A 23,551-nucleotide genomic window follows, 5' to 3' on the forward strand; every position below is an offset into this window, starting at 1 on the left:
GATTTATCAGGACCTGGTCTACAAGATAAAACAATTATTAATTTAACAGTTGAATTCAACAATTATCTCCACTTTGACAAAGCCTCAAATTTGAACACAAATGTCGCAAAAAGTTTTTGCATGAGATTTTAATCTTCCTGCTGTTTCCTAAAAGATCAGTGTATAGGCCACCATTTGATGTACTCACTCTGGCAGCTGACAATATTTCTGGGACTATTATACATGTATATAAATTGCAAAGTGATGTCATGCCTTATTTTGCTCCATGGAAAACTACCACAAAGTGTAAATCAAAGTCCAGAGAGACAAACTACTTTCGATAGAAAAAGGCTGGTATGGTAACTTGATAATTTTCAGTTGTTCAGCTTTATTGATATGGAGTTTGTTGCTTTATTGGTTGTTTTTATGATTTTTGTTTATCATTTAAGTGTTTTATAGCAGATGCCAAAGTGCTGCTTTCCTCTCTTGCCAGCGTTTGTGACACTGTTTACCAGATACATTTAATTATTTTGGCACGCAGATAGATCATATAAATCCATACGACTGATTTCAGCTCAATGCTCATGGCATCATCTGCAAACCTGCGCAAGACACAAAAAAAAAAAAACAGAGAGCAAATGAGAAACTAGCTTTAATGGATTTTGGGGGAAAAAAAAACCCCCAACAATACCAAAATCTGAACTTGATACTTATTCATATCTTTCTATTCTTTGGTTTCTCAATTGCTGGAGGCAGCAACTGCAGCCTAGTGGTAGTCTACATCTGGATGGCTAAAAAATCAACTGGGATCCTGGGGTTTGTGGCCTGTCGGACCCTGGCCAGTCTCAGATCCCCAAGTTGCCGCTCCAGACTGCGCTTCCCTGTATATGTATGACAGCAGAGGATACAATGGAGTCTTTTTTACTGCATTGGTGTTGACCTGTGACTTTAATTTGCCTGAAAACATTTATTTTAAAAGGTGCAATAAAACTGACTTGAGTACACGTAATATGCATGTAGTGAGTTGGATTAATCTCACAAAGTCCACATTTAAAGGGTTTGGCCTTCCTGGCATTTTGCAACAAGGATGTTTTATCTTTCCCCTCAAGACTAAGTTTCTCTGTGGGTGCAAAGCCTGCTATTGCATACAGTCTTCAGATAGAAGTCAATTTACTCCTGCAATTTTGTTTGAGCACACTTATTGGGACTTTATTTGATTAGGTGCTGCAGTAGGTATCTCATTGCAGCATCCTGCACACAGATGGCACCTCACACACATACTTGTAGAATGTCAAAAAGCTGTTGCCTTTACACAGTAGCAAGCATGGCACAGCAGGAACGACTTCATCAAAAGTAGGAGTCTTGTGAAACAGTGTTGGAATCAGTCGTGATTTGTGTCAGTTTACATCCCTGTAGTTTTGAGCAATATCCCCTGAATGAATAATAATAATAATAATAATAATAATATAAAGGAAGGAAAAAAACTAAAAAAAAAACAAAACAAAAACGTTGACCCTTCCAATCAATTTGACGTTTTCCATGAGAAAACCTTTGAGCATAATATTTTTGAACTTGAGTAACACATTTGAGGTCTCAGAGACCACAGAATTTTTGGATAACAGAATATTCAATGATGAATCTGTATCTTTTATGTTAACAATTCATTTCTTTTTCCTGTTCTGCTTATTTTCAATGGGTTCATGTCTTCCACCTGTGTCTTGCATATGTTTCAGCTTTGGCTTGTTTTTACTATAGCTGTGTTGGTCATATTGGATAATTTCTGGATATGTATGAGTTGTCTGAGGGTACATACGTTTGTGCAGGTGTGGGAGCAAATCCTTATACAGAGGTCGGTGCTGTGACAGGACCACCAAGAAGGAAAGACAGAACAGAAGCTCTACTGCTTCATATTGAATGACTCCTGTCTGAGCTCTACTGCCTAAAGCCAATCCTGGAGAGAGGAGAAGAGAGAGGTTAAGTAATGAGATTAAGCTTTTATTTGGTGCAATTTTATCATTTTGCAGATGTATGAGGGGGAAATGTTGCCTTTGTTGCTGAGCCTGATGAGATTGTTGGCAAACTCAGCCATGTCCCATATCATCTGCAGGAAGTAGAAATGGTTCTTAGCAACCGTCTGGCCAAAGGGCAAACTCTGGGCACACACATGGAACCTAAAAAGAAAAACATGAAGAGGCCACAGAGTATACAGTGGCAGGTCCTGCCCATTCAGTTATTTACACTGGAAAGAAAAAGAACAATTTCTCCACAGCTCAGTGTAGGTATTGATTCCCAACCTCTAATGTGTTTATTCTAATCGTAGCATTATCTTTACAGGCACATTTATTAGGTCAAAGCAAACATTGGACATCAGAGCCTTGGGTTGTTGATGGAGACACATTAATCACACTGGCCATTCAATTTAACTTAATCTGAATAATTCATACAGGTTAACAGACAGTGGTATCTGTGTAAATTATGGTCTTTACCTGCATGCGTGAAGCAGCACCAGCTTGTAGATGTTTTTGTAGATTGCCTCAAGAGAGTTGGTCTAAGTCGGAAAATAAATGTATTATTATAGTCAACACAAAAGTGCATGTACAGAAATAAAAGTAAAATTGAAAAATAAAAACTTTAACTTGATTAACACACCTAAAAAAAGTCCAATAATGTTTATGGAATGTATAAATAAGTCATCTTTAATATTTGTTCATGATATGCAATATAGGCTGTTGAAAATTATTATGTTATTTTTTGCTTTATTGTTTCACCTGTACATACTCTACATATTGATATCTGCTTGTCTCTTATGTATTTCAGTAAAACTGCATGAGTCACAGCCCATTATTAGAAAACAAACTTGTAACTGTTATGTACCACTTGGTTGCTGTTTATTTTGGGACATTTCCGACTGGTAACTACAGATATTTTTGACTCTAACCACTGATAGGTGCTGTCCAGGAGTTCCAAGAGGAAGTGCAAGTTCACACAAATTTCTTTACAAGCGCCATCCTGTGAGGGAGGAGGCTCCTTAAATATGATATAGCTAATGTGTTGCTTTTCATGCCGGTAGCACTAAGTTAATGTGAATGGATGTTGCTTCAATTCAAGTGAGGGAAAAAAAAAAAACAAACAAAAAAACAAAAAAAACAAAACAGCTTCAGTTTATACATCTGTGGTGTATGTACAGCAGCACTCCTGGATGATAAACTCGATGCTGGTGTTTACAAAGTATAAGATTTTATCAATTTTAATGTAGCATATAGACTATACTAACATTTGTAAATCAACCACAAGTGTAGCTGTAACCGAACTAGACCTTTTTAGCTTTGCTGATATTTAGTCTTTAATTACTGGACAATTCAAAATTTGACCTGATGATTATACTTTTCAAAAAGATAAATAAATAAATAAATAAGGGTTCAACTTTGTAATTATTGGGTATTAAGTATAGATACACAGGGAAAATTAAAACCTTATAAATTTGAAATTCAATCTTTGAAGTGTATAAGCAAATGCAAATATCAATGCATAGATGTTAACTGTGTTTATTCGCAGACCTTGAAAACTTTCTTTGACTTTTAAAAGCATTTTTGTTCTCCTGACCTTTAGGTCCAAGAACAGGGCATGGCATTTGAGTCTGAGGATGGTCATCAGCTTCCTCCTCATTTGCTGTCCAGCTGAATGGAAGGAACCCAAAGTGAGGCTGTAGCGCAGAGAGAGGCCTGCATAGCTGTCATGGAAGGAAAGAAAACAACTTTGGGAATAACAGATGCAGTCATTAACTATTATATTTGCTAGAATACTTGTCATACTCTACACACAGAAATTGTCTCAGTTTATCTGAAGGTACAAGGTACAGAGGAGGACTCACACACCTTACAAGACACCATAAAGTCTAACAAACCCTATCTTTCTGCGTCAATAGAAAACTGCTTGTCATAATTCTCAGTATCAGTATTATCATCACAGCTGACGGGACCCTTCACCTAGAATAGTCCTTGTGTATGTCCAGTGAGTTTGTATCCAACAGGAGGCCACACCAGGGGAAGAGGCAGTGGAGGGGCAGCACACGAATGCCAGGACAAGAGCCCACGCTTTCTGATGCTGGAAAGTTCACCACCACTTTCTGTGGGTTGACCATAAGCCCATACTGTGGTACCCCAGCCAGCAAGATCCTACACACCAAGAGCACATTAGCTGCTTTAAAAAAAAAAAAATGCTTCATATTGTGTTGAATCTTTGGCGGTACAAATTCCAAAGATTGTGTACTTGAATTTCATTATATATTACTACAACTTTGATTTTATAATCTAATCTGTTTGACGTGGAATTAAACCAGCTGGCATTATCGAGCAATATAATTTGCTCCTCTAAATGTTGAAACTTAAGTCATTCTGTCTATTCAAAAGAGAATATAGGAGAAATAGAACACTAAAGAGAAAAAAAAAAAAAAAAAACTAAAACAAAAACACACTGGTACATTTATATATTGGATTGTGTGGAAAATGAATAGCAAGTCAAAATATATTGTAATGTCTCTAATTATAATTTTGCTGAAAATAATGATTGCTATTTAAACACAATGAGCGCAAGTCCAAAGAATTCAACCTTATCTACAGAAATGACAATTTGACTGCTTTATCTTAATGCCCATAAATAATGTGGGTGGTAATGGATTTTCTTAAGGTTTGACATAAAAATGTTTAATAATATTATTAAATCATATTTTCATACAAGTACTCAAGTAAAGATGTGGCAGCTCTGCTCAATATAGAATAAGTGTCGGTTAAGACAACTGCATCATACAAGCAGTTACATGTGACATAAAAAAAAGCTGGCACGAGTCATACTTCAGGAAGGACTCCGCTTCATGCAAATCTGGGGAGATCAAGAGGAAGTCATCCACAAGTCTCATCAGACACCTACAGGAGACAGAGAGATGGAAGGGTGAAGAAAGTCTGCCCTCTGCTGCTGCACATATGAAAATACAGCTAAAATACAGCAAGATCCGCTGTACCCTTTCTTCTCTTTTATATCTTTGAACAGGACATTCTCCATGTGACCATAGCAGAGACAGCAGAGCAGACTGGACACAACCGATCCTTGAGGAATTCCTCTGCACTGACAGTATGTCCTGTAAAACACAACCCCAAAGGCACTTTCATTACCTGAGCCTCATGCAGAAGAAAAGCAATGGTTATGAAATGATGCTGAGAAAAGTAATTTTGGGTTGTTGCTTACTTTTTCCCAAACTTAACTATGCTGCCAGTTAGCATTTGGGTGAAAAATTGCAATGCCTCCCTGCCTTGTAGATCTGAGCAGAAATGCTGCAAGAAAAAATATTGTTGAATTGATAAAAAGGAAAAAAAAAAAAAAAAAAAAAAAAAAAAAAACACAAAGCGGAAGGTATTAAATATTTTAACTAAAAAAAAAGACACAAAGGGTTGCACCTGCTCTACCAGTATGGCATGATGAGCTTTGCCACGTTTCTGCAGTGACATCACAAACCCTTTCATGTTTGTGGATCCTATGTTTTCTTCCAGGAAATCTGCCTGTATGGATACAAACAAAAATCTTGGTCAAATAATGTGTACACCAAAGAAGGAAATACATGAGCATATATGAGGGAATGATAGTACTTGTCTGATAAAGGACTTTTTGAGGCCTTCGTAGGAATCAGCCCAGATCTTGGCATAGCGACGGACAGTAAAAAACTCTTCCTGGACAGGGGACAGGGCCTCTCCAACCACCTCAATAAGTTTGTCATGGGGCAGACTCTCATAAGCTCCACTCACGTCAACCTTATTAACAGGGTAATGACAGCATGAATAAATGTAGGTGAAATTTCCTCATTTTTGTGCTAAAAGACAAATAATTGCATTAAAAAGAATTACCTTAGCAAAGTAGAGGGGTTGAGGTTTTTCCTTCTGGGCTGGAGCCAGAGACTGCAACACTCTGTGGATATCCGTCATCCCCCACACTGTAGAGCCCAGGAGGGATGGAGTGGATTGAACACAGGCCTGCAGCATATCTCTCAAGTCTCGGACACGCCCGCGGTAAAGCTGCGGGGGTGGGGGGAGTCCAAAAGCCCTTGCATGCTCACAAAACACATTGCAACTGACAAGTCATTGAGAACCTAAACGTCATGCAAAAATGTACCCGTGTTTTGGCATCTGCTCCTATGACTCGAGTGATAGGCCTCATTCCATCAGTCTTTGGAATGAAGCGAAGGCGTGAGATGACAGTGGTTTTCGGGAGCGATAACACTTGTGCTGAAGTCAGCTCCTCCATCTGACCCTTGGAAAAGTGATTTCTAGACCACAAAAAATGGTTTTTAAGCCCTTTGTCTGCATAAATTACCCTTTGCAGATGCGTGTGTACGTGTGTAGACCTGAAAGCAAGATCCTGCAGTTTGGCCCAGATTTCCTGTCTGTAGAACCTGAGAGCATTCTTCTGAGTGATGCTCTCTGTGACATAGAAACAGGCTCGGATGAGGCTTATAACATAGCCATCCAGAAGCCAAGTCAGGAACTGACCCAGGATCTGTGTCCGGTATGAGAGCTCACTTGGAGGGAACCTGCCTATAGGGAGCAGTTACATCAACCAAAAGTATATAGCAGCAGAAAATAATTATTTACCACCTGCTTACCTGTTTTACTGATCTTCAACCAATCACAGTCATTCACCTTCATCTTCCACAGCAGTTCTGCCAATGAGAGCCTCTCAAATTTACCACTGCGAAGGAAGCATCTAACCCTCACAAAGAAATTTAGTCGGTTGTGGTCAGAGCCCCACAGCTCATGTGGGATCACAGTGGAGAGACATTCCCTCACAAACAGGAAAACCCGATGAGGTGCGCAGTGCTGAGGCAAGAGGGAGCTCATTTCTGCATCAGTCTTTTCCACCAAAGGACACATCCTCTGCAGGATTCTGTTGTACGGGCATCTCCTGTGTTGACGCAACAGCTGACTGAACAGAGGGACTGCACTTAAAAAGCGTCTTGGAAGTTTCTTTGGCTTCCGCTCAACTCCGTTTAGATAAGCCAGTCCCTCAAAAAATACTATTCTCACAAGATCTTTCCCTTGAAGCCTTTGGGATCCATCAGCACTCTTCTTCTTCCTGTTGAGAAGGAAGCCACGCATTCCCCTTCCACCATACATTAATCCCAGCGTGCGGATAAAACACTGCGAAGGAGGTAAAGGGGGGAAAAGCCCAGATCTCCAACTAGGTCCTCCCTCCATAGCAAGTGTGGCTGTTTCTGCTGGCTGTTTAGAACCAGTACTGCCACTAACCAAAGGCTTTATAGATAGTGCTTGTTCCACTGATGTGTGCTGCCCTTCCATCTCTGTTTCAGAGCAAACCTGTTGTATTTGCCTTGTGGGTTCGTGCTCTTCTCTCCGCCTCCTCTTTCCTGAACAAGTCACAACCTCCTCCTCATCCCCCGCATCAGTTTCTCTCTTTCTTTTCCCCTTCTTCTCTTCTACCTTGATTTTATTCCTCCTCTTGCCGGCTGCAGGATTTTCAACTTTGTGTTTCCTTCTATGGCTTTTAAATCGAGCGCTGTTGCGTGCCTTGGAAGGAACCTGGATACTAAACCCAGTGGGTGCAGAAGTCATGGACACCCTGTCATACACAGGAACACCACTCACCTGGAAAACACACGAAGGGAGGACTGCCACAAACACAGAGCAGCTTTCCAATATGTACCGTGTGATGTCTGTGCCAAGACGTATTGTGACTTTCCTCCACAAGTCGCTGCCATGGACATAAGCAGCGCTTTGGGTTATATCCCCTTTGAATTTGAAGTGGTCTGCATCCCTCCCTTCCTGAGCCAAAGACTGTAAGTTATAGCCATGTGCCAGGACGTTTCTTTTTCTTTTTCTTTTCAGAGTGTTAAGAACAAAGGCCAGCAGCTCAGGCAGAGTGCAGATCTGTGGACATGACATAAGCAAGTTAGCATCACAGCTAGTATCAGCAACAAGAAACAACGCTACAGGACAGGGAAAACTGACCTGGCTGCAGCTTGGTACTTGCTGTAGCTCTTTGTCGAAGCACACAAACACAGTCCGGACGAATGTCTTGAAGCGGTTTGTGTCTGACGGTTCAACCAGCACTGCCCTCCGTCCCTCCCTGAATACGACGCTTTCCGCGAACTCCTCCAGCGTCTGCATGTGCCGATAAAGTGACCGGAGGATGTCAAGCACACGGGACAAATCATTTGTCGACATACCGAAACGCTTTGTTTTCACTCTGGAAAATGAAACATCGCGCAGTATTAAACGTGGCGAGTGCTGTTTCAAGGGCCCGCGTCGCCGTCAGTCAATGAGAGAGCAGTTTAACAGAAGTATCCAATCAGACAGCCTCATACTGGATCATGGAAATCGCAATCGACCAATGGAGAGCAAGAAAAGGAATGTTGTCTTTTTCTGACCAGAAGTGGAAATGAAGTAAGCAATTTGTTGCAGTTTTCTTCCTAGAAAAGATTGAATAAAAATAATAATAATATATATATATACACATTTATATCTAAATATATATAAATATATATATTTATATAGGTATATAGGTATTTTGCTACTTGTGAAATAGAGTGCTGAAATAGAGTGACGTCTAGAAATAGAGTGTCCCTTACAAATAAGAAAGTGATTAGGGCTAAACAACTAGATTAAAACACATCTGAAAAATAGGCACATCAGTTACTAAGGCAATATTTGAAAAAGAAAATAAATTTTCATAAGGGTTCCTTTGGAATTAAATTGACAGGATCATAGTAAAATCCGTAGCATATCAATTCATGTTGGATTCTAAAAATCAATGGCTTATTTTATAATGTGCTTCTACGAATGTGACACGTCCAGAACAAAAATGGGATTTTAAAACATTTTAAAATATTAATATATTTATACTTGAAAGTGTCACTCATCATTAGCCAGCCTTTCTACTGCCCTCCACTGCTTCGCTCGCGCACAGCTGCTGCGCTGTGATTGGTGGAGAGACGTCTCTGTCTCTTGTACTGAGCGCGCGAATGTACCCACGTCTTCGCCAGCCTCCGGTTAGCTGTTAGCTTAGCTTTGTTCAGTCCGTGCCTTAAACGACACAGGGGGTCTACTGGCACGCCACGAAAGGACCAGAAACAAGGCTTTTTGACAACGCTCGTTAATTTATCTTAATTCACCGTGGTCTGTGCACTATTTAAGATACCCGCAATGGCGGACAAGGAAGGTAAAATGAGGGGGTTTGTTGTCGTCAACGACAAACGCTGTTATCAGACTTTTATCAAGCTAGCTGTTCCGCTAGCTTAATTAGCATTTAGCTGCCGTAGATTCGGATCCGATCTTCACCAGTTACAAAATTAGTATGCCGAAAGATCCACCGTGAGAGCCTTTACACACGTGGTATTGGTTTGCAGGTCTTATTTTTTTGTCACATGTAAGCCACTAGTTGGTATCAGCTGTTACTTATCGTTCGCAACAAAGGGTGCTGCACAACACTCAATTTACAGTAGGTGAGCTACCTTTGTAGCAAGAAGATATTTAATATAGCTAGCAACGGTAAAGGTTATATGTTACTGTAAACATTACAGAACCAGAAATACTTTATTCCCAAGATACACGTGAAAATACTGGGTTGGAGAGTTGATTCTTTTTTTTTTCAGTTAAAGGGACGCTTCTTAATAGCTGCTGTCCAACCACAAAGCCCCGGCTATCAGTGGAGTGTTGACTTAAAGTTGCGATACACTGTTGACTTTCTTAATATTAAACCTAAATAACCAAATGAAAACTGCAACTAGCATCCATTCTTTACTGGTTCCGTTGTCACTCAACTACAGCTGGTGCATTTGACGATGCAGTGGAGGAGAGAGTGATTAATGAAGAGTACAAAATCTGGAAGAAAAACACCCCCTTTCTCTATGACCTGGTTATGACCCACGCTTTAGAGTGGCCCAGCCTCACAGCTCAGTGGCTGCCCGATGTCTCCAGGTACACACTGGACCAGCAGTAAAACTCATACATGTTTATACAGACTTTTTTTGTAAGTGATAATAACATTAATGATCAAACTTTATTTTCTCCTTACAGGCCAGAAGGGAAGGATTATAGTGTACACCGGTTGGTGCTGGGTACTCACACGTCTGATGAACAGAATCACCTGGTCATTGCCAGTGTACAGCTTCCCAATGATGACGCCCAGTTTGATGCCTCACATTATGACAGTGAAAAAGGAGGTTTGAAACCTTTGAAGTCATGTGCTTAAAAAAGTGTACATATCCAGGCAGAATATAATTTTTATTATATTAGAATATACCAGTATTCTGGTGTTCCACGTGTTTAAGTTAAATATCCAATATTGCATCGCTCTGTACTTATTACTTTGTGTGTCCCTGCAGAGTTTGGAGGCTTTGGCTCTGTGAGTGGCAAGATTGAGATAGAAATCAAGATCAATCATGAAGGAGAAGTTAACCGTGCCCGCTACATGCCACAGAATCCCTGCATTATCGCTACAAAGACCCCCACGTCAGATGTGCTAGTGTTTGACTACACCAAACATCCCTCCAAGCCAGGTACAAAGATCACATACAGAACAATACATAGGTAAAGATGCCACGTTGTTGGACATCCTTTGAAAAATATAGTTTTGTACCTTTAAATTCATTATTACTGTGGATGTGTGTTTCATACTGTGAAGTAAATATTGTGCTTATTCATTTGGTTGTCCGCAGATCCAAATGGAGAGTGCCGTCCAGATTTACGTCTTAGAGGTCATCAGAAAGAGGGCTATGGTCTCTCCTGGAATGCAAATCTGTCTGGCTCTCTGCTTAGTGCATCAGATGACCATGTAAGAGAAAATTTTAAGTTAAATGATTGAGAGCAACACACATTGAGTCACTGATTTTAAATTGCAAGAAGTGTTGAAACCTGGGATCTGAGTTATTGATCTTGTATTGATGATCCTTTATCTTTCCTAACCTATAGACAATCTGTCTGTGGGACATAAGCGCTGTGCCAAAGGAGGGGAAGATAGTTGATGCAAAGACGATCTTCACTGGTCATACTGCTGTGGTGGAAGATGTCTCTTGGCACTTGCTTCACGAGTCACTTTTTGGATCTGTTGCAGATGACCAGAAACTAATGATGTAAGAAGCTTGATAATGAGTCGACTCTCATGGACGGGTGAAGTGGTTCACCAGCAATGTGAACCACTTCACTCCACTTCATTATGTGATCTTATGAGTTCTTTGGATTTTTCCGAATAATAATGATCCGAATGAATGACTCCCCCCCCCCTTCTCTTGCAGTTGGGACACTCGTTCAAACAACACCTCCAAACCCAGCCATGCAGTAGATGCCCACACTGCAGAAGTGAACTGTTTGTCATTTAACCCTTACAGTGAATTTATCCTTGCCACAGGCTCTGCAGACAAGGTATGCCACCTCTTCCCAGTTGTTCCTTTTTAGTTTCATTGTAGTTCTGTATGTATGTTTACACCTCTTCAACTAAATGAATAATGAAAACATTATTGCTGGTTTGAAAGTGCTAGAAAATTTGGCAGATGTGTTTAATACCTCTATCTTGAACTTAGACCGTTGCACTTTGGGACCTGAGAAACCTTAAACTGAAGCTTCATTCCTTTGAGTCACACAAAGATGAGATCTTCCAGGTAGGATATTATATATTAAAATTTTACAGTCACCAAAGAGACACCGGAATAAATAATTACAATGTCTTATAAATATGTTCAAAATAAACATATGTACTGTGAGATAAGCAATTTCTGACAGATTTGTGAAGTTTCAGTTTTATATGTTGACCTAATTTGCTGTTGCAGGTTCAGTGGTCACCTCATAATGAGACTATTTTGGCATCCAGTGGAACAGACCGTCGCCTCAATGTCTGGGATCTCAGGTAGACGATTTAATATCAAGTTCCAACTAAATTGTTGCAATCCCCTGCCACTTTAGTCAGTGTTGTACTGTCTACTGATTTGTGAACAGGTTTTCCTCACCTAATTAAACCTATCCAGGAAATAGCTGATTTCTGGAGGTCACTCAGCAGTTGTGGAAATAAAGCTTCTGAATAACAGACTACCTGAAGTAATTTCCATTGTAAAACACAGTGAACATTTGATTCATGACAAAGATGTAGCTGCATCCAGGTGACACATGGGGCCAATCATTCAGCAACATGGTTTAATACAAAGGTGAACATTCAAGTTTAAATTTTGCTTGTTTTTCTGGGGCTTAGTAAAATTGGTGAGGAACAGTCTCCAGAGGATGCAGAGGATGGCCCACCTGAGCTACTGGTGAGCGTCATTGACACCTCATGCTTTTTGATGATTGAGTTTCATTCTTACTGGCAGTATTTAGTATAAGAATTACTTTTCTTCTGTCTATAGTTTATCCATGGAGGCCACACAGCTAAGATATCTGACTTCTCCTGGAACCCCAACGAGCCTTGGGTCATTTGCTCTGTGTCTGAAGACAATATTATGCAAGTCTGGCAAATGGTAAGACTTTTAGTGAAACATTTTGTGTATGTGTGTGTATGTATATATATGTGTGTGTGTGTATGTATGGAACGTTCCTTCTATGTACAATGTATGAAAGGGAATTACTTTACTTGAAAGAAAAACACATGCAAAATCACAATTTTGCAGAAACATTTGCACACTGAAATTTAAGACAACAGCTGCAAAGAGAAAATTTAAGTCGAGCTGGATTTTGAATCTAAAATTTTTAGGTCAGCACAAAGTGACAAGACAGAAGTGAGAAACAGTGACTATTTTAACGTAATAAATCAGGTGTGCGTTTACTTTTTGTTCGCTTTATAATGTTTGCTTATATCTGTCTGAAAATACGTTTGAATGGCTTCTTGTAGGCTGAGAACATTTACAATGACGAAGATCCTGAGGGTGCCACAGATCCTACAACCACAGCTTAACACATGTGCCTTCATCTGATTTTTAACCTATAACCTCATCCCAAACTGCCATCTCAGAGGATCCATGCAGCTACTTCTTCCCATCCTATTCCACATCACTGGTGGGACACGGTATGTCGCTAATCACTGTAAATACAGGGAAGAGAGGATTCATGTACAGCCCTGGCCCCTTTTGGAACATTCAAAGTGAAAACCTCCCTTTTTGCTCAGTAATTTATTTCCTGAAGAATATCAGCCATGTTTTTTGCACTTCATATTAAAAGTATATTTTTGTAATCAAATTGGCTTTCCCGTGTACACTGAAATGTTTTAGCTAATGCATTTTCAAAAAAGCTTTTTTACAGCATAACAGGCCAATATAAATGATAATATAAACAAATACCTGCTTTTAGTGTACACTGCTCCATACTCAATACTTCTGATAAGTGTTTGTAGAGAATACCATGTTTGCTGCAGAAGGCTAATAATCAGTTAACTTGTTCATATTTGTTCTATTTTTGAATGAAAATAACAATAGATTATTTGGAGTGACTTTGCATTTGAAGTCCCACATCCACTAACTTTAACCAGACATTACTCATTTGAAGCTATTAATTTTTGTCTTGAGGAAGAACATTTTCTATGTTGAAGATTTGGCAATTGTACAGTTATAGTTGATTTTGTTTTTTGCATTCTTAATAAAATCTTTCTTTAGACTGGGTTTTTTTAATGTCCTTCTAAGCTTAGAAGTATTTCTGAGCAAACTTAAACAATTCCCATCGTGAAACATTTCGCAATGCCTGATCACAATTTGGTCAGATGACCTTTTCATGTGTCTGCTGTAACGTCTCAGTGCGCTCCTGTCTCCTGATCGTACTCTCACCCTATTACTGTGTCACACTGTTTAGTTCTTCAGTCATGTTGCCCTTATAAGTACACAAACCCTTCTCTGCTTCTACGTGCCAGACATTAACTCATCAGTCGTACTCAGGTTGCAAGAACCGTAAAGCTTTTATTCATAACAAAAGACTCTTAAAGCTGCAGTCTAATTCATGTTTACAGACTGTTCTGAGAACGCCAATCTTAGTTTTATGTTTGAATCACAGCATTTCTCTTACTTTGTATCAAGTGTATTAATTGACCATAGGTGTTCACTATGTTGCAGGAAGAATAATAATAATGAGATTGTCATTAATTGCAGAAGCATGTGTCGCGGGCAGGTTTTTTAATGGGGGGGGGGAAATTACGTTTTCTCCCCATGGTTGCCGTTGTTATGATCCTCAATGGCAGACCTGTAAGAAGAATGATTTAAATAGAGCTCTTCCCTGCACTAAAGAATTTTTCATATTACCTGTAAAGGAGGAGTTGCTTGGTTAGGCTGTCTCTCAGCTCCTCTATCTCTTTGGTTTTTTTCTTCTGGATATTTAACTCTGTCTTCAGTTCTCGGCTGTTCTCCTCCAGACAGTAAACTGTCTCCTGTAATGATGGAACACTTAAGTGCTTTATCAAATGATGCCACTTTATCTAATATACAATGGAGGAATGGAGGATGTTTGTCTACCCCCAAAAATGTCTCCTACAACTTGATATGTTTGTGTCCTTTCCATCATCCCCTTACTTAATCACTTCTCTTATCACCCTACTCACCTTGTACTGCCCCAAATCCTCTTTCCGATGTATTTGGATAAGTTTCAGTTTCTCCTCCAAACAAGCCCGTTGGAGGTTCAACTTTTGGATCTCCTCCCTAAGGGGCTTCAGCTGAGCCCTCAGCTCTTGGGCTTGCTCTTTGGCTTTCACCAGCGCTCCTGCTGCTGCCTCTCTCCTCTTCAGCAGTGCCAGTAAAATGGGTTCATACCTGAATGGGGCAACCGATGAACATTTAATGAGTTGATTAGTTGAGATATAATGGGCCTCTAAATGCTCTATGTGTTGAGTGTGTAAACCAGTTGGAGACAGTGACAGCACCTGTCCTCCAGGGCTCTCAGCCCACCCTGCAGGTATTGCTGGATGTCCCCACAGGAATGCCGCCTGCACTCAGTCAGCTCCTCCTGGGTGTTGGAGGTCTGACTGGAGCTCTGAGCGTGGATCTTAGTTTGTAGTTGCAAGAGCTGTTGTTGGTGTGCTGACCTGAGCTGCCAGCCCTCCTCTGTCAATTGAAGCAGAAGGGACTGCAGCTTTTCCTGCAACATGGGAGAGAGCGGTTCTTGTATCTGGGGTTGCTTTAAAATGAAATGGGCAGTTAGAGCTCTTGTTGAAGTGTCTTACCTCTTCTCTCCTTAACAGCTCCACCTCACGCCGCTGGTTGTTCAGAGAGGCCTGACTGTGGGTACAGTCTCTGGCTATGATGAAAAGCATCCTTTTCAGCTTTCTCAGCTCCTCTTGTAGCCCCTGTCTCTCTAGGTTGACCTTCCACAGCCTCCTCTCCTCCTCTGCTCTCATCTCCCTTAGGCTCTGTATCTCTTTCTTCCTCTCCTCCCTTCTCCCCTCTTCCTCACTCTTGAGCATAGTCATCAGCTCTGCTACTTTGCTGTCAATGTGCTCTTCTGTTACTTCTTCCTCTTTATTTCTCCCCTCTTCTTGCTCTTTGTTTTTATTCCCTCTTAACTCAAGCACCACTGTCAGCAGCTCCTTCCTCCTCTTTTCTAATTGTTTAACTTCCTCGATGCACTCCTCCATCCGTGAACCCAGCTCACCTAGTTCATTCTTACCAGATCCTGCATCAGTGGGGTCTAGGCATTCTTCAGCTGACATTTCAGTGTCATCTAACTTAGTCTCATTCATATCTCCCTTTGTTTCTGTGATCTTGTTGAATGTATATGACTGTGATGGCTCTGAAAACATGAATTGTGGCTCAAGAACCCTGTGGCCTATTTCCTCTGACCTCTCCAGCCTTTCCATTGAAATGTCATCCTTGGCCTCACAGCCAAGCAAATGATTTAGTTGAATTCTATCTGCCCCTGAACCTACAACTCCATTTCTGCTGTTGTTGGAAACTTTTTTTGCCTCTGCATGTTGAGCAGCCCAGGATTCTAACTGCATTGGCTCAGTCTCCAATTTCACTGGCCTCTCTTGCTCTCTGGGCACCAGTGTTGTGTCCTGTTGGAAAGGAGTCTTCTTGCTGATGTGCACATATTCGTAGCCTGCATCAGTCGCCCAGCCTTGCGGCTCAAAGTCCATCCCAGTCTCTTCCATACAGCTCTCCAACATGGCCAACATTCCCAGCAGCTGGCCCTCGTACTCCACCATCGTTTCACTCAGTTTGTTGCCCGCTGAAGTGATGGGCATCTCTGTCGTATGAGAAAATTTAGTAGTCCCTCCACACCTGTTACTGATGATGCCCATGCTTTTCAACTGCCCTTGTACTGGCTGGTCTTCTGGTCCGGCTCCTTCCATTTGTGTGTCAATGTAGCTTGTAGAAAGATATGCTTGGGGAGGTAAATTTGTTTCTTTGTAGCTTTCCATTGTAACTTCTTCTTTGCTCTGACCAAAGGGAATACCAGTTAGCTCTTCACAGTTTTTCAGCAAGTCGTCCATCTCCTGCAAGTAGGGCTTAATGAGGACGGATGGATTCATCTGTGTTCCTGTGAAGCCAAGTTCAGATCGTGCCATGTTACACTCTCTTTGATCAACGAAGGCTCTGTCTGGCTCCCCATCCTCTTCTTTGATGAAGAGCGGCTCAAACCCAGTAGATGCATTGCTGTCACCCAAGTCCTCCATTGGTTTAGCCTAATTATCGTCCTTTGATACAGATGAGCTTCAAAATCATCCCTAGTCAAAGTAAATGAATACATTAAACTAGCTAATGAATATCAAGAATGATAGCTGCAGTCACAACGCATTTCTTAAATACTAGGCCTCGTCTGCACTGATGACCTGTTGACGCAGGAGCTAATATGTTGGCAAGATTCTTCTAAGCTATGTTGATGTCATTGTCACATGTGGGCATGCAAGGGTGCAGTTCATCAGAAGTTATGCTATGAGCAGCTGTCCTCTTGGGCTTGATTCCCTGGCATTCAGTGTGCTGCTTGGCAATAGTCAGGAACAAACATCCAACGAGCCGACTCATGTATTCACAAAACCACTACATTACTCATATAAACACATACAAGTGTTTTATGTCTCCTGTGCCATTACACAAATTACATTAGAGATTACATTATCATAACATGTCATTGTGCCAATAGATTGGCATTTGCACTCTCCCCCAATGAATAATTTGCCTGTAATTTCACCCTTAGAGGTGTTTGCCAAGACTTTCCAGAGACTCTCAGACAGTAAATTGATCAAATTGACCCAATAGTGTCATCTCACACAGATTTGTGATTTAGAAAGCCCATGTAGGACAGGTGTGGCATTTATCTGATGCTTTTTAATCCCGGGCAGAACCTCAACCCTCAACATATTTCCAGATGGCTCTTTAGCTTTTATATTAGAATCAAACTGCAAAAATTTAAATCAAGTAGCAAAATCTATAGCACCCACCCAGTCTTTGGCTCTATCATTTGTTTCTTTTTTATAATTGTCTCTAGTGCCATAATTTTGTTCTGCATGACTGATCAAAACCTTTGAAAGAACATGACAGTGGCCAGCTGTCCTGCTGTAGGACAGGCATGGGCATGAGGCACATTCCTTCAGACATCCACCACCCAAATACAGTGCTGGCCTATATTTTCTGACCATTCTATCCCCAACCCTAAACAACATTTATGGAGATATTTCTCTTATGATAAATAAATGAAAGACTGACATTGTTTTAGATGTTTGCATAGGTGGTTGCTTTGAAGCAACAAACTACAAATATGGTAAGTCTTGGTGTTTTCATTCAAATTTTTATCAGCATCATTAATAAACTATCATGTGCCACAACCAACTCTATAACTATATTGAACTTACCTCTGCGCGTATATCCGTGCGTCTGTCCCTGTGTTGTATCCTCAGAGGCAACTTGTTTGAAAGCAGTTGTGGTTCAAAACGGCAAAGCAAAATGAGCACCAAAGAATGAACAGGAGCAGTGTAGTGTGCAGATGAACTGAGAGAAGAAGGGGGTCGGGGGGGACGGGTAAAGACAGTTGACCCAACCTCCTCGGCTCTCTCAGCGTGCTGCTATGTGTGACCATGACTACCTCAAATCTGTTTAGGTTTATTAATAAATACTGGGCAGAGAGAAAGGAGCCACAGCAGATCTTTTCATCCTGAGAGAGAGAGAGATAAAGGATTTGCCAAAACAGGCTTATGTGAAAGAGACAAAACACCTGGCAGTCACATTCACAGTCCATTTGTAAGAGACATGATATGTGATACAGGTTGTTACTGTTTGTCAGTAATTATGTATTAAACAGAAAGAAAACCTGCATCAGAAAGTGAAATGAAATTGCTCATTGTCTTGATGTCTCATCACATTTTGTGTCAGTAGAACTTGACTTAGTGCAGAGAGAGCATCTCTGACAGGGGGTCTTGTGTAACAACAGATGGACTGATGGCGTTGCAGCTGGGAGCATTTATTACGGCTCTTGAGAGGTGCTGTTTTTGGGGTTCATGGTCTGTATGTGTGTTTACGATGAAAGAGGCCATGGCTCCTAGATTCCACTCATGCCTCCTCATTATCACAAGGTCTTTAAATAGCTCCCTGTAAGTTTCAGGCCACTTCCCACGGGGGGATCGGTTTTCCCTTCAACTTCTGACCCCAACAATGGACCAGGTGGTTCTCCTCTGTAGTCTGAAGGCAGAGAGGATGAGACAGAACTGTAGAAAACTTAAAAGATGTGGCAGATATAGAGGATAGGGAAATGATTCCAGGATAAGAGGTGATGTGAGATCAAGAAAGACAGTGAAAACAGTGCAACCTGTATCTTATGCCACAAACTCTATATTTTTATGCCCATTTTGCCAAAAATGAATTTAAGTTCATTTTAAAAACATTGTCAGGTGGTTGCATTCCCTTTTTCCTATGGCATGCTTTTCTTAATATTTCAAGAAACAAAACAAAACAAAACAATAATATATATACTATAACATGTAATAAATGGCACCACTAGATGGCCTCACAACTCCGCTCATGACGGTAATAGAAATGTGCATATGTTCCTGACTGCAGAAGAGATACAGTTTCAACTTCTCAACCTAGCCCTTCTGACTTTTGTTTCTGCAAACACAAGAATCATTTCGATAATAGTCAGAATCGTCGCAAACTGTAAATACACGATTAAAGTGTTATTTTAGCATTAGCACAATCTAGTTTTTAACGTGATGAAACAAGATAATATACAAGGGATTGAAAGAGAAAACCTCTGTTGAGCCCATGTGGGCTATACATGAGCTATGATCAAAACTAATATTCATTTATGAAAATCCTACAGATTATAATTTTTTTTTTTTTTTTTAATAATTATGCTTTTGTTTTCTGTTAACACCCTGTGGAATACTATCATTCAAATTCAGTCTTTCCATGATAAGTTGTCCATCCCTTGTGCTCAAGAAAAGATGTAATGTTTATCTAATTCTCCCTTGCTGACAGCTGTGACTCTGTTTTGCCAAGTCTGGGCTTTGTGAGATAGACAGTAATTTACATGGTGTTATGTCCACAGATTATGTGTTTGACCATCTTAATTTTATTGTACTGATCCACACTCACAGACTTCCAGGGACTCTTCTTCACTTTCCTGCATTTTTTTTTCTGCTTTTTCTCTGTCTTTCTTCTGTCATTGTCTTCTAAGAGGATGGAGGCAGCATCAGTGTGTGCGTGGGTGTAGAGCAGAACAGGGAAAAACCAAATATTTAAGGGGGCGATGCGGTTCAGAACTGAATGTCCCACTGAGGGAGACCATATGCTGGAGATTCAGTTGGACTAGTCTGTTACTGTCTGCTCCAATCTGCAGTATGGTCCAAACTCACCAGAACCTCCTGTCACTATATCCTCCTCTTCCTCCTGCTTTTCTTCCCTCTGATGAGTCAAACAGCAGCAAGTCAAATTCTGTAGCCACATTGCAGAGAAATGAGACATATTGTTCACATTTCTAAACCTTTCTGTGAAAAATGCTGACAAGCTGACATTTCTTAGCTCAGAATGAAGCTGTGGTGAAAGACCACCAATGCAGTTCACTTTTTAGTGCATTATTCTATTCTAACTTGTAATTGTGGGATCAGTCAAGATTCTCAGATCATGTACCTTTTTGTGTCTTTGACTGGTGAGCTTCAAGAAGGATTCGGTCACAATCGATTCATGTGCTTATGCATCAGCGGAATAGCCAGATATCCTAAAAATTCAGTGATCTGGATGAACTTATGATTATGGCAGGACAGAAAATTCTGCAGTTTTCTTTGTTTATGCAGAGTTAAGTATTCAAAACTAAATTTAAGACCATGATCTCAATCCAGTTGAGCTCAGTGCGAAAATGCAGAGTAGTGTCCTCATTTATAATTTAAGTCTACGTCATTTCTTTGTATCTCAACATCATTGCAAATGACAAAATTGACAGAAACCCTTAAAGTTAAGTTTGTGGTACTTCTTGTTAATAGATAAATTTGTCCTTATCTTGGATAGACAACAGTTTGATACAACAGAATTTAATTGTCAGGAAGTTAGAAAAAGCATAGGCACACTTGATTATTTCACTTTCACACCAGTGACTCCCAGAGATACGAGATAAAATTCCTTGCCCAAGGGCACCATTTATTGAGATGGAGGACTGTTTGCTCATTCAGTGTCCCCAGGCACATTGTCTCAGTTGGTCAAAGGATTTCAACTGGAGAACATCTGATAACAAGTCCACTTTTACAAACTCTGCTTTCTCATTTTCGTGTTGCCTGCTGTCCCTGCTGTGTTTTAATGACACTGACACTTAAGTGGTGTTTATTTAAAGAGACTGCCTCTGCTGCGTAATTGTCAGCCGCCATCTTCTTACTGTCATCAGCCACCCAGTGTTTGTACCAGTTGGCTTTTTACAGACTTAAGGGATCACTTAATATAATGTAGTATGTAAGCAGATGACCCCATCTCCTCTGTGTGTTTTTCCACTGGTCTGGAGCAAGTACCTCCTCCATTTGAAGATGATGGACATACTTAGTCTTAAAAAGACACAGGAACAAGCTGTAGCTAGCAAGAGGATGTTTGGTCTCCATGTTTTAATGTTTAGGTAGAGCCTAGGGATTTCAACACTGTCAACCTTTTCTGACAATCTTTAGTGTTGCACCTTGCCCTCACACTAGAGAGGAAACCAGTTCCCATGAACTGGCCTGGCTCTTAGTTGGAAAGATGAGACAGCCTGAGACATGAGCCCACATTTTCAGTCACTGTTTGCTTTGTAATTATGGTTGTTAAACCTGACCCAGAGTGAACAAAATGGACAGTTAAAGACACCCTCTAATGAAAATTTCATTTTTTAACCCTTTTAACATGCCCGTGTAAGACTCCATTAGGCAAGTAAGCAGTCAACACAGTGAATGAGTATTTCCATCTTAGAACTGTGGTGATTCATAGATCACATACCTGAGGAACTGAGGAACAAAGCTGCCTACTGGCAGGGGTGGGGAGCAAGCAAAATGAACCCAGAATCTGAGAAAATTCAGTGCCGGAGTTTACATTTACACAGCCGCCAACACTGTGCCACCTATTTCCAGTTACAAACAAACAAACAGCATGAATGATGCTAACAAATATGTGGCTGCGTCTCGATGACTGTTGCCAAGTACTCTTTCATTAGTCAACCTGACGCAAGTAGTATAGCTGGGTCAAGACCTGATTAGACATTCTAAGTAAGAAAGTAAGATAAGTAGATGTGCCTTCATCCCAGCTTTCAAACATGCTTAAAACATGCCTGGTGAGGACCTTAAACCTTTAGGTGATGCTGAACATTAGTCAACCGAAGCAAGTGATGAGCAGGGATATTAAATTGATGCTCAGTTGTTTTTTTTAAGTTTTGAGTAACCTGTGTGGATGTGATATGGGGTGAAGCTTTTGCATTAGTGGTAGGCCTATAGCATTTATCCTTCAGTATGATCTCTAAGAAACACTGTGTGCAAATTTCCTCAAGCATTGGCTCACAGAGCTGCTAGCGTAGCCTCAGACTGTTGTTGTTTCAGTGTCGGTATGCATGGATTTCACTGAAAATACACCAACATGTCATCCACCACACTGAGTTGGTATATAGCGGAGCATTTCTCTGAGTCACCCTCCTCTTTCTAGGGCCACTTCTAGCACAAACATGTATCACAACAGCTAAGAGGGCAGCCAGTTCAGCTCCAGCTAGTTCATAAAGCCAAGCATTCAAAGCTTAAATGTAAAGTCAATGTTGTAACTGTGCTGAGTCATTGGCTGTTGCACTTATGTCCATGTTTCCATCCTTTAAAGGAAATGGATTTTACTGTTTTAAGATGGCTGACGGTATGGTATAAATGTTGGTTTGGGATACTAAAGTAAATATTGTGATGGATACTTGCTTACTTTTACAACTACAGAAGTTAAATAAATTCCTGCACATTCCCAAAAGCCATGCACATAATCCCTGTTGTTTTCAGAAATGGTTTAAGATGAGAGAATCACCACTGTTTCCAGCTCTCTTAATTAGACGTTGCACGAGTGCCAATCCTGTTATTTTAGTAAAGATTCGACAGAGGTCACCTCAGGTTTCCTGACTATGACGTCAGTGCCTCATTTAAACGACCCCCTGGAGAGATTGAAAACAGCCAGATAGATCCTCTGCGAGTGGAGAAAGTGAGAGACAAAGAAAAAGACTGACAGAGGGATAGTTGGCCGAATGGATGGATGATTGGATGGGTGGAAAGCTGTGGCCTTTTTTGTCCAGTTCCAAACAACCAAGCAGCAACCACACCCTCTCAGGAATTCCTGCAGTAAAAATATTTCATGTTGTGTTTTTAAAGGAGCATTTCTGCCTTTTCGTAACGTTAAGTGTTGTGTTTTATTTTATTTTTTTCTACCTGAAACACCCCAATGTTACATTATGGAGTATGTTTTTTTTTTTTAGTTTTACATTAGTGAATATTGTTTATGTTGACTAATACTCTGTGCTTTGTGTTGAATAGTTATTAAAAATTTACCCTGCAAAATTAAAGGAAGGATAGATATGAATTAACCCATAGAATAAGATTTATTTTTAATTAATGTTATATGATGATGATGATTAATCTTTCCTTGAGTCAGTCACAGTCATGGAAAGAGTGAAATGAGTGAAACCTGGCTTTACTAAAAATAAAAAATATAATAAAACAATTGCAATATAAAAATGCAAAATAGAGACTTTTCTGAATCAAAACTATCTAGATTTGGTCTGAACCTGTATATTTCTGCTTGTATTTTAATTTGAGTGGAACGTGTGAGGCTATTTGTGTATCTTAATGCGTGTGTGAATTGCTAACCAAATGTCTGTATGTGCAGCCAGTGTGTTTTGGCTCTGACCGCTCCTGGATTCTGAGAAATTCTTGTCCACTGTGCAGACAGCTTCACCCATCTCCATCAGACACAGAGTTTTGTGAGTTTGCTCTGGCTGTGTTCTGCTATTGCATCTTTCAGTAAAAACACAAGGAGTGGAATTGATGGTCATGGACCTTTTGTAACATTTTGCCCAGGGAGGGTCTAGTTAGCCTAAAGCAACAGCCATCAACAGGCTTGCTTGAACTTGTCCAAGGAAAAGTTAATACT

General features: G+C 40.4%; 4 protein-coding genes across 12 annotated transcripts in view; 2 read left to right on the plus strand and 2 right to left on the minus strand.

Annotated features, from left to right (window-relative positions):
- Nucleotides 1-723: 723 nt before the first annotated feature.
- tert (telomerase reverse transcriptase) lies at nt 724-8,254 on the minus strand. 3 transcript variants are annotated; one of them, XM_029514384.1, is made up of 16 exons: nt 7,992-8,254; nt 6,629-7,910; nt 6,371-6,560; nt 6,139-6,292; nt 5,874-6,041; nt 5,619-5,780; nt 5,430-5,531; nt 5,221-5,306; nt 4,997-5,113; nt 4,830-4,901; nt 3,966-4,154; nt 3,583-3,709; nt 2,466-2,527; nt 2,026-2,150; nt 1,793-1,930; nt 724-860 (listed from the first exon to the last, which is right to left on the minus strand). In XM_029514384.1, the coding sequence occupies exons 1-16, from the start codon at nt 8,205-8,207 to the stop codon at nt 757-759; spliced, it is 3,294 nt and encodes a 1,097-aa protein (XP_029370244.1). In that variant the 5' UTR covers nt 8,208-8,254; the 3' UTR covers nt 724-756. The 3 variants fall into 3 exon arrangements, 2 of the variants coding, with proteins under 2 accessions (XP_029370244.1, XP_029370243.1); XM_029514383.1 differs by having other exon boundaries at nt 6,139-6,560; XR_003841259.1 differs by lacking the exon at nt 724-860 and having other exon boundaries at nt 1,810-1,930; nt 2,026-2,197; nt 6,139-6,560.
- A 762-nt stretch (nt 8,255-9,016) lies between these two features.
- rbbp4 (retinoblastoma binding protein 4) lies at nt 9,017-13,618 on the plus strand. The gene is made up of 12 exons (XM_029513382.1): nt 9,017-9,201; nt 9,809-9,959; nt 10,059-10,204; nt 10,367-10,540; nt 10,700-10,815; nt 10,953-11,113; nt 11,276-11,402; nt 11,561-11,638; nt 11,807-11,883; nt 12,223-12,280; nt 12,374-12,484; nt 12,856-13,618. The coding sequence occupies exons 1-12, from the start codon at nt 9,186-9,188 to the stop codon at nt 12,916-12,918; spliced, it is 1,278 nt and encodes a 425-aa protein (XP_029369242.1). The 5' UTR covers nt 9,017-9,185; the 3' UTR covers nt 12,919-13,618.
- Nucleotides 13,011-23,551, plus strand: part of nhsl3 (NHS like 3) — a 42,912-nt gene continuing 32,371 nt past the window's right edge. For 5 of the 6 annotated variants that reach the window (XM_029513362.1, XM_029513363.1, XM_029513364.1 and 2 more), the window contains exons 1-2: nt 13,011-13,029; nt 23,288-23,381. The gene's annotated coding sequence lies outside the window, so the exon portion shown is untranslated. The remainder of the gene's footprint in view (nt 13,030-23,287; nt 23,382-23,551) is intronic. The other variant, XM_029513368.1, reaches the window with a different exon arrangement.
- Nucleotides 13,871-17,933, minus strand: sync (syncoilin, intermediate filament protein). 2 transcript variants are annotated; one of them, XM_029513372.1, is made up of 6 exons: nt 17,791-17,933; nt 15,163-16,478; nt 14,863-15,077; nt 14,545-14,752; nt 14,249-14,373; nt 13,871-14,189 (listed from the first exon to the last, which is right to left on the minus strand). In XM_029513372.1, the coding sequence occupies exons 2-6, from the start codon at nt 16,468-16,470 to the stop codon at nt 14,141-14,143; spliced, it is 1,905 nt and encodes a 634-aa protein (XP_029369232.1). In that variant the 5' UTR covers nt 16,471-16,478; nt 17,791-17,933; the 3' UTR covers nt 13,871-14,140. The 2 variants fall into 2 exon arrangements, with proteins under 2 accessions (XP_029369232.1, XP_029369231.1); XM_029513371.1 differs by having other exon boundaries at nt 15,163-16,665.

The sequence above is a fragment of the Echeneis naucrates genome, chromosome 11 (genome assembly GCF_900963305.1).
Source record: "Echeneis naucrates chromosome 11, fEcheNa1.1, whole genome shotgun sequence".
Lineage (NCBI taxonomy): Eukaryota > Metazoa > Chordata > Actinopteri > Carangiformes > Echeneidae > Echeneis > Echeneis naucrates.

Excerpts from the sequence above, each read along its gene's own strand:
- tert (XM_029514383.1), bottom strand. The coding sequence starts at position 8,207 with ATGTCGACAAATGATTTGTCCCGTGTGCTTGACATCCTCCGGTCACTT. Across the intron at positions 5,114-5,220 it reads ATAGTTAAGTTTGGGAAAAA|GACATACTGTCAGTGCAGAG; the intron begins GTAAGCAACAAC and ends TGTGTTTTACAG. Across the intron at positions 2,528-3,582 it reads CCCTGTTCTTGGACCTAAAG|ACCAACTCTCTTGAGGCAAT; the intron begins GTCAGGAGAACA and ends TTTCCGACTTAG.
- rbbp4 (XM_029513382.1), top strand. Across the intron at positions 10,541-10,699 it reads CAAACATCCCTCCAAGCCAG|ATCCAAATGGAGAGTGCCGT; the intron begins GTACAAAGATCA and ends GGTTGTCCGCAG. Across the intron at positions 10,816-10,952 it reads TTAGTGCATCAGATGACCAT|ACAATCTGTCTGTGGGACAT; the intron begins GTAAGAGAAAAT and ends CCTAACCTATAG.
- sync (XM_029513371.1), bottom strand. The coding sequence starts at position 16,614 with ATGGAGGACTTGGGTGACAGCAATGCATCTACTGGGTTTGAGCCGCTC. Across the intron at positions 15,078-15,162 it reads AGCTGTTAAGGAGAGAAGAG|GAAAAGCTGCAGTCCCTTCT; the intron begins GTAAGACACTTC and ends CCCATGTTGCAG. Across the intron at positions 14,753-14,862 it reads CTGAGAGCCCTGGAGGACAG|GTATGAACCCATTTTACTGG; the intron begins GTGCTGTCACTG and ends TGCCCCATTCAG.